We start from the raw sequence: 14,090 nt of genomic DNA on the forward strand, positions 1-14,090 counted from the left end.
AATGCAACAGCCCAGGTTATTGACATTTTTTTTCATAAAAAACAGAAAGTCTAAAAAAACACAAATGGCGCAACATAAAATGAAATTAAGAATCGCTGTCGTGTGTTCTAGTAATCAAAATAGGAGCATGGAAGCCCATGGATTATTAAGGTTGGTAGCCAAAGTTGAATTAAGTTCGAATGTTTATTTTTAAACCTGTTTTTTGGCTAAAAACTTTAGCCTCTACTCTCTAGCAGCTAGGCCTAGTAGGCCTAGCCTAGAGTAGCCTACTAGGCCTAATGCCCTATGCCCTAGCTAATATATTAGTTTAGGAGGGTTATCAGACGATCGGGCCCAAATCGTGAGACGATCGGGACCCTCAAGGGTGAAAGACGACGGGCCCAGACGATCGGGCCCAACAAACAAGACGATCGGGCCCAAAACATTCTCGGAAAATAAAAAAAAAATAAATACGCGAATTCAATTCAATTCAAATAAACATTTATTTCTTTCATATTCATATTTGAGTAAAAACATTATAATTTCTGATATTTTATATATAATATAAATATTTTTTTTAGAGATATAATACAGTAAATCATAATGATAATAATGTCTAAAAAAAAGATGATTCAGTTATAATATACAAAATGAAAGAGGCAACAAAACCCAAGAAAGTATCGATCAATTGGAAACAAAAATACAATTAAAACTTGTATGTTGGGAAGCCATGTAAGAAGATTATATACTTATATATACAATGTAAACATATAACTACACATACACATATAGATCAACAGACACACACACACAAACACACACACACACCAACAGTAAAGGAAGCAATTTCGAAAAAGTTTCTAAAGTTAAAAAAATATTACAAAATAGAGAAAACAATTAGTTATAATTTGAAATAAGATATTCTTTAAGTTTAAAAGAGAACATTTTGCTAGAACACGATGATGAAATTTTGGAAGGTAGATTATTGAATAGTTTATAACCAATACAAACAACACAATAATAATCAAAATCAATCACATTTATTCATAAATCGAGAGTACTGTATTGGTAAGAAATTCTTAAAACCAGTAGTAGAGTTAATTATGGGAAAATTACGCAAGAAAAGCATGTGGACACTAGCACTAGGAATGAAAAAATGATGAAATGTGGCACATTATTTTACACAAAAAAAAAGGCTATCGGGCCCAACGCTGAAGACGATCAGGACTGATCGTCTTAGACCCGATCGTCCGTGGTCCCGATCGTCTGTTCCCCGTTTAGGAGGAGGTGTAAATAAACTGATGCTGCTGAGTGATTGTTGTGAGGAAAGACAATGCGTACCTCCTGGCTTTACTTTTTTTTTTAAATTATAAGGCTAGGCCCTTGCCCTCATCTAGTAAGTAACTAATATAGTATTTATCTAAGGCTTATTTAAAATTGTACATAAAATACATTACGATCTCTCTCTGAACTATATCGTGGTCATACCCCCTCTATTGACAAAGTAAAGAGTCAATTGTGTATTTTGAATAAGCATGGAATAAGTACCATATACACATAATGAGTACCTGCTGTATAGAGTGATGATAAAACCATCCATCCTTGATTGAGAGCACCTACCTCCACACTAAAATGAGTCATATTAAACTACAGCAATCTATGCCTGGTACGGTAGTTTGCATGGCGCGAAATCAAAGAAACAGTTAGTTTTAATTTAGGTTGTTATTTGCCCGATTTTTATACAGTTTTGTATTGTTCAATGTTGCATGCCTAAAATTATCTGAAACAACGTAATGTAATTTTTAAGTTGATTCAATTTCATCAGCATTGATTTTTAAAGTAAGATGATCCCAAATTCGTTAAAATGTTAAAAATCCACTCCGGGAACAGTGTCAGACTTTTTTTTTTGGTGAATTATACTGATCATCTGTGTCAATTGATCATACCCAGTACCGTTTTGATTGTGCGATCAATCTGGAAAACACCTCACAAATTCAAATTAATGATGTGAACAAACAAACTGTATTATTGAGTTTAAACTCAAAAGTAGCTGATTCACTTGGCATACAAAATAATTACAAAATAAGAAACTCTAAAAAATGACAAATTTAAAATTCTTCCATTGTCTTGGGTGTATGTGGTTCAATACTGTTTTGATACAGTGGGTTACAGTAGGTGGAATGCCATGTTAAAATAATCTGGGCTTATTTAAGCTGTGTGAGAGTGCTAGAAAAAAGGCTAAGTTAAAATCAGATTTAAGCTTTACAGTAAGCTAGAAGGCCATATTAGATGGGCAATTCTCCATTGGAAGACCAAAATCATCATTTTTTAAATCTACATGAACCTACACTTAAGTGTGTTATTTTTTGTTTACTTGTATGTGTGGAATTTAGTTCCAACTGAAATTTTTGTTTTATTAATTCACATTTCTTCAAAAATTGCTTGCCTTGTCGAATGTGTAATTTGAAATTTGAAACTGGAAAAATAGCTGGAATTAGACAATCCTGAACTATGTACTTAACTCAACCCTTGTTGACTTTAATTATTCTAATTATTTGAGTTCATGGTCTCTAGAACACTAATATTAATATAAAGTTTCATGTCGCATCTCCCACTTTCTATAAGAAATCATTCATTTTCTAGTAAATTGGTTTGTAATTCCATTACCAAAAAATTGATTAAAGTTTTCCTGTGAGCTAACCAATGCTTATAAACTTGAGTTACTTTAAATTCTCTTATTAGGTATGCCCATTTACCTATATCAATTACACATTTTGTTTGGTCTTCTCTAGTTTTGTAGAAAACTTGGTAACAGAATTACATTTGGTAACGGAATTACATTTGGTAACGAAATTACATGGGGGTATATGTATAAAATAATGTATCTTAATTCACTATAAATGTCTCTGTAATCATATAAAATTGGTGTTAAAATGGACCTGAAATGGATTTTCGATTTTTTTCATTTTAGAATGATGTTTTGGGGGCTATTAGGTGTTGCTAGAATGTATATTGTTACAAAATATAAATTGGCCCTTTTGGGGAAAGCCCCATTTGAAAATCAAAAAAATTCGCGGGTGACGTCACTTTGCGAATATATTCCTATCCCTCCAATGGAAAATTTGCAGTTTTTTGGCTATAACTCTTGAAATCTATAGAGTATTTTCTAAAAAATGCTTGTGCATTTGCAGAAACGTATTTAGAATTTTTTTAGATAAAATTATTACCGTATAAACGGTTATTCATCGAGTAAATGACGATTTAAAATCTTAAAATCAACGGTTTTTTTCTGGCAATACCGAAGTTGGCCTGGCAACGTTGTCCGGGATACAGCTCCGTGCGCAATGATGCGTATCCATATTTTCCGTTCGTGTATTTTGTATATCGTTCGTAATTTATACTGCTAAAATTTGTTAGTTTCTTTAGTTTTTAGTTTAGCAGAATTAAATTAGTAATATGAGATGATAATTTATTTGTCACGAATCAGGCAGTTCGAAAACAAATTTTATTCTTATTTTACTTTGGCTTGACAATGAGCGCAGCAAGTTGTTGATATCGCTTTGGTCCTTGGATACACATGAAACGGAGCCTCGCAGCATGAATGGGTGGTGGATCGACTCCGCGCTCTGGATTGGGGGCCTAGGCCTAGTAAAGGTTTGGGAGGTAGGCCTTCTAAATTCGGGTTTTAGAACAAACGAAGTACATTTTAGGGACCTATATTTCAACAACATTAGATATTGAATAAATTAGTATTAGTGTCAACGCTTCGCGTATCTTTCCAGGCCGTCGATCATTCACTGACTATCGGGCGGCATACACGCTCTCGATATCATCGTATGTATATGTGACGTCGTGAATATAGAGGCTTCCGACGGCCGTTGAAATAGAATATTGCAATGGCGTGAGTAATTTTCGCTAATTTACCATGGTATCTTAAAATTTCGTTTTTACTCAAAATACTTTACATTTTGTTTTTATTTGTGTGGGTTTGTGTTAATTTGATACATTTAAATAACATGTGTGAATTTCTTGAAAATCGAAATTCCATTTCAGGTCCATTTTAAGTGAAGGGAATCAACAATTAATTGATTATTTATAATAAATCCAATTCCTAGTGGCCAAAACTGCTCCATGGAATCACTTATAGTAGAAATTTAATATTTTTTACACAAAATCACTTAAAACGTTTATAAAACATACTTCCTATGAGCTAACCAATGCTTATAAAAACTTAAATTACTTTATATTATTTCTAATACTAGGCATGCTCAAACCAATATGATTATCAGTAACCAGTTATGTCTCCTAGTTTTTTTTAGAAAGCCTGGGTAACATAATTAAATTTTGGTATAACATGGTATTATACATGGTAACGGAATTACATATGGTTATGTATAAAGTATTATACCTTAATTCATTACATATGTCTTAGTACTGTATAAATTGTTTCTAAATGAAGCTAACCAACAATTAATTAATAAATATTAATGAATCCAATTCCAAAACAAATCCATGGTACTATATAGAGTCATAGTACAGTATACAGTAGATACTATATTTCCGATCGATGCTAAAATCATTCAAATTCATTCCTTATACAGGCACCACTTTTAAGGATCTATCTGAACCAAAATAGGTTGATGAAGGTTAATAGTCATAAAGCTGAAAACAGTAGTGAATAAACTTATATTTAATATTACTGATTAGTTTGATGATGGCTGTAGTACAGTGTATACAACAGCTAGTTAGACTTCAATAGTAATACTGACGATCTAAGCTTAAAATGGGTAGTTTTAGGCACTTTGGCCAGAATAATATTAAAGAAATTTTGGCCAGGCTCTTGAATATCACAATGAAAATTAAGCTTCACAATTCAATTTAACATTTTTAAATTTGGAACATTTTGTTTCTAGTTATAGTGTAGATGACTTAAATACAGTGGACAGATCATGCATATATTGACTAAGCTCTGTGAACCACAGATAGGCGCATTTTAAAAATATTATAGTAGGTAGATCCAACCAATTCATGTGATGATTTTTATAAAATCTGGTTTAAATGGGCATCAATCATTGTTAAAGTTCCATGAGAAGACTAAAAAACATAGAACAAATTATTATTTGATGTTCTATTCGAATCAATAATCAGACGCGTAATTCCGTTACCATGTCATGTAATTCCGTTACCAGACAAAACTAACCAAATGCAGATAAACTATGAAAATATCCGAAGTAAACTTGTATTAATAAATTAGCCACATCTTATGTCTACACTGTAATACCAATCATAATCTTCAGTTGTTTATAGTATTCAGACGGAATCACATGTTTCAAGTTAAAAATTGAATTATCAATTTTCTGTGTAATTCCGTTACCAAAATAAAAGTTGCCAGAATATCAAGACTTTGTAATTTTTTTTTTTAAGTACAGTAGACTGTTTTAGATTGATAAGTATGTGTACTACACACACATATCAAATTTATTATTCAAAGCTTACCCAGATCTTGTGGGTTAGTTAAAAAAGGCCGAAAATCATTGTGAATTGTAATTCCGTTACCGTGGAATTGCCCAGATACTAGAATCAGTTGGACACAATACTACAGTATATCCATCTTCTTATCCAAATCTATTTCATTTCACCCATTCATACAGGTTTTCCACTCTCCTCCTTGCACTGTGTCAACCCTTGAATTTTAACAATATATGTAAGAATTTATACAATTAAATTTAGTATTAATTTCATCTGTATACTGTGCAGAACCTAATTTAAGTATACAGTCACTATATGGGTTGGTCACATTATGCAGGGGGCTTCCTAATTTAAGTATACAGTCACTATATGGGTTGGTCACATTATGCAGGAGGCTTCCTAATTTTCCTTACATTTTGTGTTCCACAAATCCACTAATTTATGTCAAAAGATACATTATTTGAATCCCTCTATTGATGTGGACTCCACAGCCTCTTGTGGTAGTTTGTTCCAAAGACGTCTGGAAAAAACATACTATACCCTTGTACAGGCAGGGAGTTGTAACTCCCTGCCTGTACCTTACAGTTATAGAAAAGAACCATGTTTGAGCATGGAGACCTATAAATCTATAGGTCCATGGTTTGAGTCTCAACTTTATTTCTCTATTGTTTTAACCACAAATAGTTCTTCAGAATTGTTGCTGTTTGGTTTTGTCTTTTTAAATTATAGTTATTAATCAATTCACACCTTTTTGCCTTTTTGCAGTAAAAAGGGATTCATTGTGAGGTCATTTGGGACTGGTGTGAACGTGAAGTTACCAGGCTCCGCCCCAGATAAACCAAACATCTATGAGTTTGACGGAACTACATACGAACAAATGTACCAAGACCTCATGCGCAAGGACAGGAGCTTGTAGCCTTTTTAAATAATTTTATTTATTTATTAGTTATCATTTATTAATATCATTTATTATTAAAATAGGGCATGAAAATTTACGTAAATATCATGAAAATATCAACCACTTTGCTTAATATTATTACATAACATAACAAATAGCTTCAAATTAAATTTTAAAGAAAATTATAACTGACCTTACATGTGGTCAGTAATTAATGTAACTGTATGGGAAAGTAAAATTGAAAAGAGTAACACGGAACACCCTGAGGACTGGTCTGTGTTTGCGAGTGTAAGTATTTCCTACTACCATTGACTTCATGAGGTCCAGGCCGGCCCATAAGTGAGGGCTACAAGGCTGTATCTTTTTATTTATTTTTCACCCGATTCTTGTTACTGTACTAGTTTTCTCCCGTATCATAGGAATATTCCATAATACAGCATCACATGTGTTTCACAGTCATACTGTAGTATCATAGACCATTACTAACCCTTAACCTAACCTTACAAGTACATACAGGCATCACATGAGATGCTGTATTACCAAATATGCCTAGTGTGTAAACATTATTGACATAATTTCATTAAACATCCACATACAGTACAACTCTTCTTAACAAAATTTGTTTCCATCTTCTATCAACTAAAAGTCGTAGTTAGTCATGTCTCGGTCACATTCTATGGTCACCGTACACTAGATAGGCTACTACATCAGTACTTCTATGAATGGATGACTTGTTGGTGACAAAAACGCTAGTTGGTCATACCACCATAGAGATAATATCTCTATGGTCATACCCAGTACCGTTTTGATTTTAGGCGATCTTGTCAAAGGTCAAGCGCCTATAGCCTGCCACGTTTCGATATTCAATATTAAACTTGACCTATGATACTGGGTAATTATTGTAGTAGCCTATGTGGAGACAGCAACAGCACTGAGAATCAGGTATATTTTGTATATAATTATCTTTTCAGTAGTCGACAATATTAACTCGTTACTCTTACTACAAGATGTCAATGATGTTATTTAGCTCATTTTAAAAAGCCATCTGTTGTCAAAAACAAAATTGTTTTACCACCATAATGCCATGTAACATATGTTAGCGATTAATATTATAAATGATTATTGATTGTTGTTATTTAGATAATGTAACATGTGACATCAGTGGCTTTTATTATTATGCGCTAATTAAATCTAGCCTGACATTCAGTACAGAGTAACATATGGCTATAGATTAGTTTCTCAAGTTGTACAATACACTGTGGGCAAAATAAATTAAATCTGAAATGCTTATGTATGCTTTGTAAATTTGTTCAGCTGTTTCGTGACTAAATCGGGGATTTAGCAATAGCATTGTCGTACAAAATAATACCTGTTGCAGAATACAAAATTTGTATTTAGATTTTCCATCATGAACTAGCTTAGCTTTTGTTATTGGCGACTCCCATATTTAGACGAGTAATTGCTCATGTCAATATTTGTCATCCAGTTGGCATTGAAAGCTCTTAAATGACAATACCCTCTTTCTGCAGCTCACTTTGTAACTTTTTAGAAAATTCATCCATTTATTTTTAATTTAACCATGTGAATCAGACATCGATGTAAATTAGTAAAATTGTTAGTCTATTTCGTGCCTAGCTTACCTGGATAAACCGACATTTGCCTATTCTCTCTCGAGAAGAGGGCTACAATTCGAATATAACATTTTATGAAACACCCCTATTAGATAATGGTACATTCCATGAACCCTGCCCTCAAGTAGAAGCTTTCCAACACACAACAATCATCAAAACTTTTGGTTTGTGTTATTTACAAATGTTGAATCTGTATTGGTTTCAATCAAAATAAACAATTGAAAAGAAAAACTAACAGAGAGACATTTTGGGAAATATTTTTTGACATAATATCTCTAAATTAATATTTTCTAAAATGTTATTTGTATATGAAAAGCAAATTACTGAAAATGACGATGCTGGTGCTATAAATGGCTGGATCTCAATTGTTATACAAATAAAATAAGCAAAAGGCTAAATCAAAGTAAAACCGTCGGAAAGGACTAACAATACCTTTCAATTCAGACTTATCACCTTATTACAGTACGAGCGAGTTCATTTGTGATTACTCAATGCCGTTTGTTTACTTTCAAAGCGAACAATTGAATCCTGAATTGAACACTAGTGTTAGCCTTCACTGACCTGTTAATGCAACCTACTTCCATCCCATTGTAATCTATGCTTACAAGGCTACATGCAACAACTGTGTACATTTCATAATTGTTCTGCTAATATCAATTTTGATATTGTCACTCAAATCAGGGAGATCTCCCTGCTCAAGTCATGGAAAAAAGGCCTAAAATCAGTCTTGAATACACAGTGAAATAGTTTTCAAATCCCGTAAACAGTCAGCCAAATTTAAGGAAATTCACCCTTTTTCATTAGGTCTTTTAAATTTGATTGTCGAGGTTCATTATAAATAATCACTTCTGTCCAACGGATATAAAAATTGTCCGTAATCTTACAATTACTAAAGCTCTGTCTACACTATCAAACTTTATGTGACAACAAATGTGGTGTGCCCATATATGGACACAATTATGTCGTATCACTACCATATTTGGGGCAGATCGCACTTATTTTTGCAAATTAAGTTATAGTGTAACCAGAGCTTTAGTTGGTTACCGCAGCAGTGAAGGGGACAGTCTTAGTCTCCCGAGACAATCAACAACTACACCAGCCATATTCAGAACGATATGCAAGTTCTTGGAATGTGATCTGAAAAGAGGCTGAAAGAACGAGATAGATGCCACCTGCCACCGCACTCAATTGTAAGTTAGTTTTCAATTGTTTAAAAGGTTTGCATGGCAGGCAAGGAGGAACATTCAAGTTAGGGTTACAGTCATGCTGGGGAGGGAGTGAATTTCGGTTGTTGTATTACGACCGTTTTATTGATTAATCGCATTTTTCCCAGAAGACGATCGTAACAATAAAACGTCGAGGCATTCACAATTTTAGGAATTCCATCTGGTATTACAACAACCTTCACAGCTTCGATTACAACAAGTTCGATTACATTTGCCTATTTACTGTTGTTATAAATTGTTATTCCCTTTAAAAGAGAGTTTATGGGGAATGCCGATACGAACGTGTAAAGAGACGGCGCGCCCATCACGCTCCAATCATCAACACTCCAAATGTATTAATTTCTAGGTCAAAGTTTATAAAAAAACGTTGACATGATGTGCGTTTTCTGGTTTTTTTTAACATATATTTTTTATTTACTTATCAAAATTTATTATGCTACCATTATTTGAAAATAAATTAAGCGACATGCGCTCTCCAATATGGCTCTATCCAGAATTAGTTTATTTAACCGGCCCCTAATAGGTTGTTTTGCGCACCCTATGATTTTTTTTAGTTCGGGTCCCTAAATATAATCTTAATTTTTTAAAGAGTGTTTTTCCAAATGATGGCCATTTCATTTGGAATCAATTAGATACAGTACTAGTATTGTTAAATTTTCCTCTCTCCCAACTTTTCGTAAAAAAACTTAAAAATCATTTATTATCATTGTACTCAAACTAGACCTTCAAACTCTTCTGGTCATGACTTTTTATTTTATTTAATAATTATATACAAATGTATTTTTTTCTTTTGTTTATGGGTCTTGCGTGACAAGTAATCTCTTCTTTCAAGATCCTCTATTAATGGTATTTTTTGTATTTTCTCATTATAAATTATCATTCTTTTTTATTGTATTGTTTTACCATTGATAGAAACTAATAAATGTTGAATTACTATAAATAAAATATAAAGGGATGAGTATATGAGTATTAGTATTTTACGCAACCTATGTTATGCTAAGCCACCTCACGCCAGTCAAACGTCAACAAAAGCCTGGTTCCCTAGGACGTAACGCAAGGACGTAAGCGAAACGTAATGCTTGTTCCCACTAGAACGCAACACGTAAGCGCAACGTAAAGCTGGTTCCCAACTGGGACGTGTCGCAACAGCGTAAGTAGGCCTAATTTGACCAATCACAGTGCGATGTATCATCCTTCATCGCGTGTGATTGGTCAATTTCCTTGCGTTATGCTTCCATGCGTTACGTCCTAGTGTAAACCAACTTAATAGCTAATATAACAAATATTTTTAGCATCAAATCTTAATATTCTGTCAATTTATAATAATGAAATTAATATGTACTGTATATTGATATGAATACAAATCTTAAGCTCTGTCTACATAATGGTATAGTAGAATGCTCAAATATGGTGGTAGTATGATCAAATATGGTAGTGATATGACATCATCATGTCTATTTATGGGCACATCACATTTTTTTGTCACATCAAGTTTGATAGTGTAGACAGAACATTATTTTGTTACGCATTTAAATAGCATTGGTTATGTTGATTTGCCTTAATCACACGAATCAGATATACACAGAATGGCATTCTAAATATGCTTGATCGAAATAGGAGGATAAAGCCGCACCCGGAACGATTCCAGTCGTGTAAAGACTCTTTTGAGGTCATAATCACAGCAGAAGAAAAAGTCTACGACCAAGTAATGGAAGACTTTCAGTCACGTGAACAGACGACATATCAACCAGTACATGTGGTTAACATCGAGATCCAGGATAACCACGATGAGGCCACGCTCGGTGCCTTCCAAGTGCTTGACCTTTGTACAATGGTAATACATAGCTTCTTTTTTTTTATGATGCGGAGGTGTATTCCATCGCGTTCTTTTGATGATACGGAGGTGCATCATTCCATCGCGTTCTATTGATGATACGGACATTTCAATCTTTAACAATGGACTTAAACCATTGAAGTGTTGGCATTGAAAGCTCTTAAATGACAATACCCTCCTTCTGCAGCTCACTTTGTCACTTTTTAGACAAATTCTCCGGTTTTTTTTTTAAATTTAACGATGTGAATCAGACATCTGTGTAAATTAGTAAAATTGTTAGTCTATTTCGTGCCTAGCTTACCTGGATAAACCGACATTTGCATATTCTCTCTCGAGAAGAGGGCTACAATTCGAATATAACATTTTATGAAACACCCCTATTAGATAATGGTACATTCCATGAACCCTGCCCTCAAGTAGAAGCTTTCCAACACACAACAATCATCAAAACTTTTGGTTTGTGTTATTTACAAATGTTGAATCTGGATTGGTTTCAATCAAAATAAACAATTGAAAAGAAAAACTAAAAGAGAGACATTTTGGGAAATATTTGTTGACATAATATCTCTAAATTAATATTTTCTAAAATGTTATTTGTATATGAAAAGCAAATTACTGAAAATGACGATGCTGTTGCTATAAATGGCTGGATCTCAATTGTTTTACAAATGAAATAAGCAAAAGGCTAAATCAAAGTAAAACCGTCGGAAAGAAATAGGTTGGGGTGCATGTTATAATTAGGCGATAACGACTGTAAACACACCATCATTATAAAAACAATGTTTAAACGTCCCCGCTGAGAACAGTATTTTTGTATTAACCGTAAACAATATACCAGGGCAATAGAATGATCCAACGGACTAACAATACCTTTCAATTCAGACTTATTACCCTATTAAAATAACAAAAACACTTCAAAATAAAGTACAGTACGAGCGAGTTCATTTGTGATTACTCAATGCCGTTTGTTTACTTTCAAAGCGAACAATTGAATCCTGAATTGAACGCTAGTGTTAGCCTACACTGACCTGTTAATGCAACCTACTTCCATCCCACTGTACTGTGTACATTTCATAATTTTTCTGCTAATATCAATTTTGATATTATCACTCAAATCAGGGAGATCTCCCTGCTCAAATCATGGAAAAAAGGCCTAAAATCAGTCTCGAATACACAGTGAAATAGTTTTCAAATCCCGTAAACAGTTAGCCAAATTTAAGGAAATTCACCCTTTTTCATTAGGTCTTTTAAATTTGATTGTCGAGGTTCATATCACTTCTGTCCAACGGATATAAAAATTGTCCGTAATCTAATTTAGTGAACCAGTTCACCGGGGTAACCCCCTCCCTACATTATTGACAAAGTAGCAACATTTTGCTACCGGGGTGCTACCGTACCATTTTATTACGGCGGCGTGAGGGAGACGGGGGGGGGGGTGTCTCTGGTCCACTACCTGCAGAATCACCGTACCCCATCCCCCATAGATTCCGATGACCGCTGTATTACCTGCCAATCGTTTCACTGACAAAGCTGGATTGTATCCCAATGTTGTTATAATATTGTTAATTTTTCTGTTTCATTTTTTATATTAAAGTAATTTGTACTTTTATATGATGTTTTTACACATTTTTCTTTCAGATGGAGTGTAGCGGAGATCTTGAAGATGACATAGACGAGATATTACAAGATTTTGAACAGAAATACGACCGTGAAGTGTATCATTCCATCGCGTTCTATTGATGATACGGAGGTGTATCATTCCATCGCGTTTTTTTTTTTTGTATGATGCGGAGGTGTATTCCATCGCGTTCTTTTGATGATACGGAGGTGCATCATTCCATCGCGTTCTATTGATGATACGGACATTTCAATCTTTAACAATGGACTTAAACCATTGGGGTGAATGGAAATATTTTTTATAGGCCTAATTGTTATCAGACTTTGAACTGCAGACACACGTACGACCGTGGGATGTTTTTTCCCAATAATATTCCATCACGTGTATCTATACATTATTTTAACGTGTTATTTATTAGAGAAACTGTAGTCTACAAACAATGGCGCAGCGACACAAATTGAGACATACTGGGACCACCGAGAATTGTGTGATGGCTATAGTTACGTATACCCAATGACTTTGATTTCACGTAGGCAGGGCAAACACAATTATTGGAAGGGAATTTTCTTACGTTGCGTAGGTTCGTTACGTTGCGTCGCTAGTGGGAACCAAGCTTTAATATGCGAATTCATAGCCAACGCTACAAGTATGGGTAGGCTAATAAACGACCGGTCATATTTATTTAGGATTGGTTCAATGATGTTTTAAGCGTAAATTAGTAATTGACCAATCACAAGTGGCGGTTCATCCGAACTGCCGCTTGATTGATGGATTTATTAATCAACTCACTTTTATTATGTGTGCGTACGTTCTTGTATTGCTTCCTAGATTTACGCAACGCACCGTTCTTTGTTCTAACCCGATGTCAACCATATCGTGTAGATAATAAATTGCACTGCACAAATGTAAACAAATGCATAATTTCTTAAATGTATTGTTTTATTGTTATCTACAAAATCGATTTTAATGCCATGTAATATAAAACTCAACCTTCAATCATGTTATACATCAGGGCACAAAAAGATGTGCGCAATCAGGAAAGAGATATCATAATTGTTCTTAACGTTCTTCTATTATTTCTTATAATATATTTATTTACGAAAAGGTGAACAAGAATAAAAGTGCAAAGTCATTACATTATACCAGCAATTAGACCTATATCTATAGTCAATTAGGCCTATTAACTACAATACCTGCTTGTCAGTAATCTACGAATAGACGCACTTTTTCTAATGTATTTGCGCTTCTTGAATAATATATACACTCGGCTATTGTGAAGATGATATGTTCTTTTTATTATCAGGTCAAATTATTATTCACTTGATCGGTAATTTATCTGAACCAATTCCTTTGATGTTTTTTTTTTTGTTTTAACGGAAGTCTGTCAAAAGAATGATGTCAGAAAATTAGATTCATAGAATCTTTACTGTTATTC

General features: G+C 33.8%; 1 protein-coding gene across 1 annotated transcript; it reads left to right on the plus strand.

Moving 5' to 3' along the window:
- Positions 1 to 41: 41 nt before the first annotated feature.
- Positions 42 to 13,864, plus strand: LOC140044462 (RNA polymerase II subunit A C-terminal domain phosphatase SSU72-like). Its single transcript, XM_072088980.1, has 4 exons — positions 42 to 150; positions 6,214 to 6,360; positions 10,779 to 11,037; positions 12,676 to 13,864. Exons 1-4 carry the CDS (start codon positions 65 to 67, stop codon positions 12,775 to 12,777), a joined length of 594 nt encoding a protein of 197 aa, XP_071945081.1. The 5' UTR covers positions 42 to 64; the 3' UTR covers positions 12,778 to 13,864.
- The last annotated feature ends 226 nt before the right edge of the window (positions 13,865 to 14,090 follow it).

The sequence above is a fragment of the Antedon mediterranea genome, chromosome 3, assembly GCF_964355755.1.
Source record: "Antedon mediterranea chromosome 3, ecAntMedi1.1, whole genome shotgun sequence".
In the NCBI taxonomy this organism is placed as follows: domain Eukaryota; kingdom Metazoa; phylum Echinodermata; class Crinoidea; order Comatulida; family Antedonidae; genus Antedon; species Antedon mediterranea.

Excerpts from the sequence above, each read along its gene's own strand:
- LOC140044462 (XM_072088980.1), top strand. The coding sequence starts at position 65 with ATGGCGCAACATAAAATGAAATTAAGAATCGCTGTCGTGTGTTCTAGT. Across the intron at positions 151-6,213 it reads GAAGCCCATGGATTATTAAG|TAAAAAGGGATTCATTGTGA; the intron begins GTTGGTAGCCAA and ends GCCTTTTTGCAG. Across the intron at positions 11,038-12,675 it reads TGCTTGACCTTTGTACAATG|ATGGAGTGTAGCGGAGATCT; the intron begins GTAATACATAGC and ends TTTTTCTTTCAG.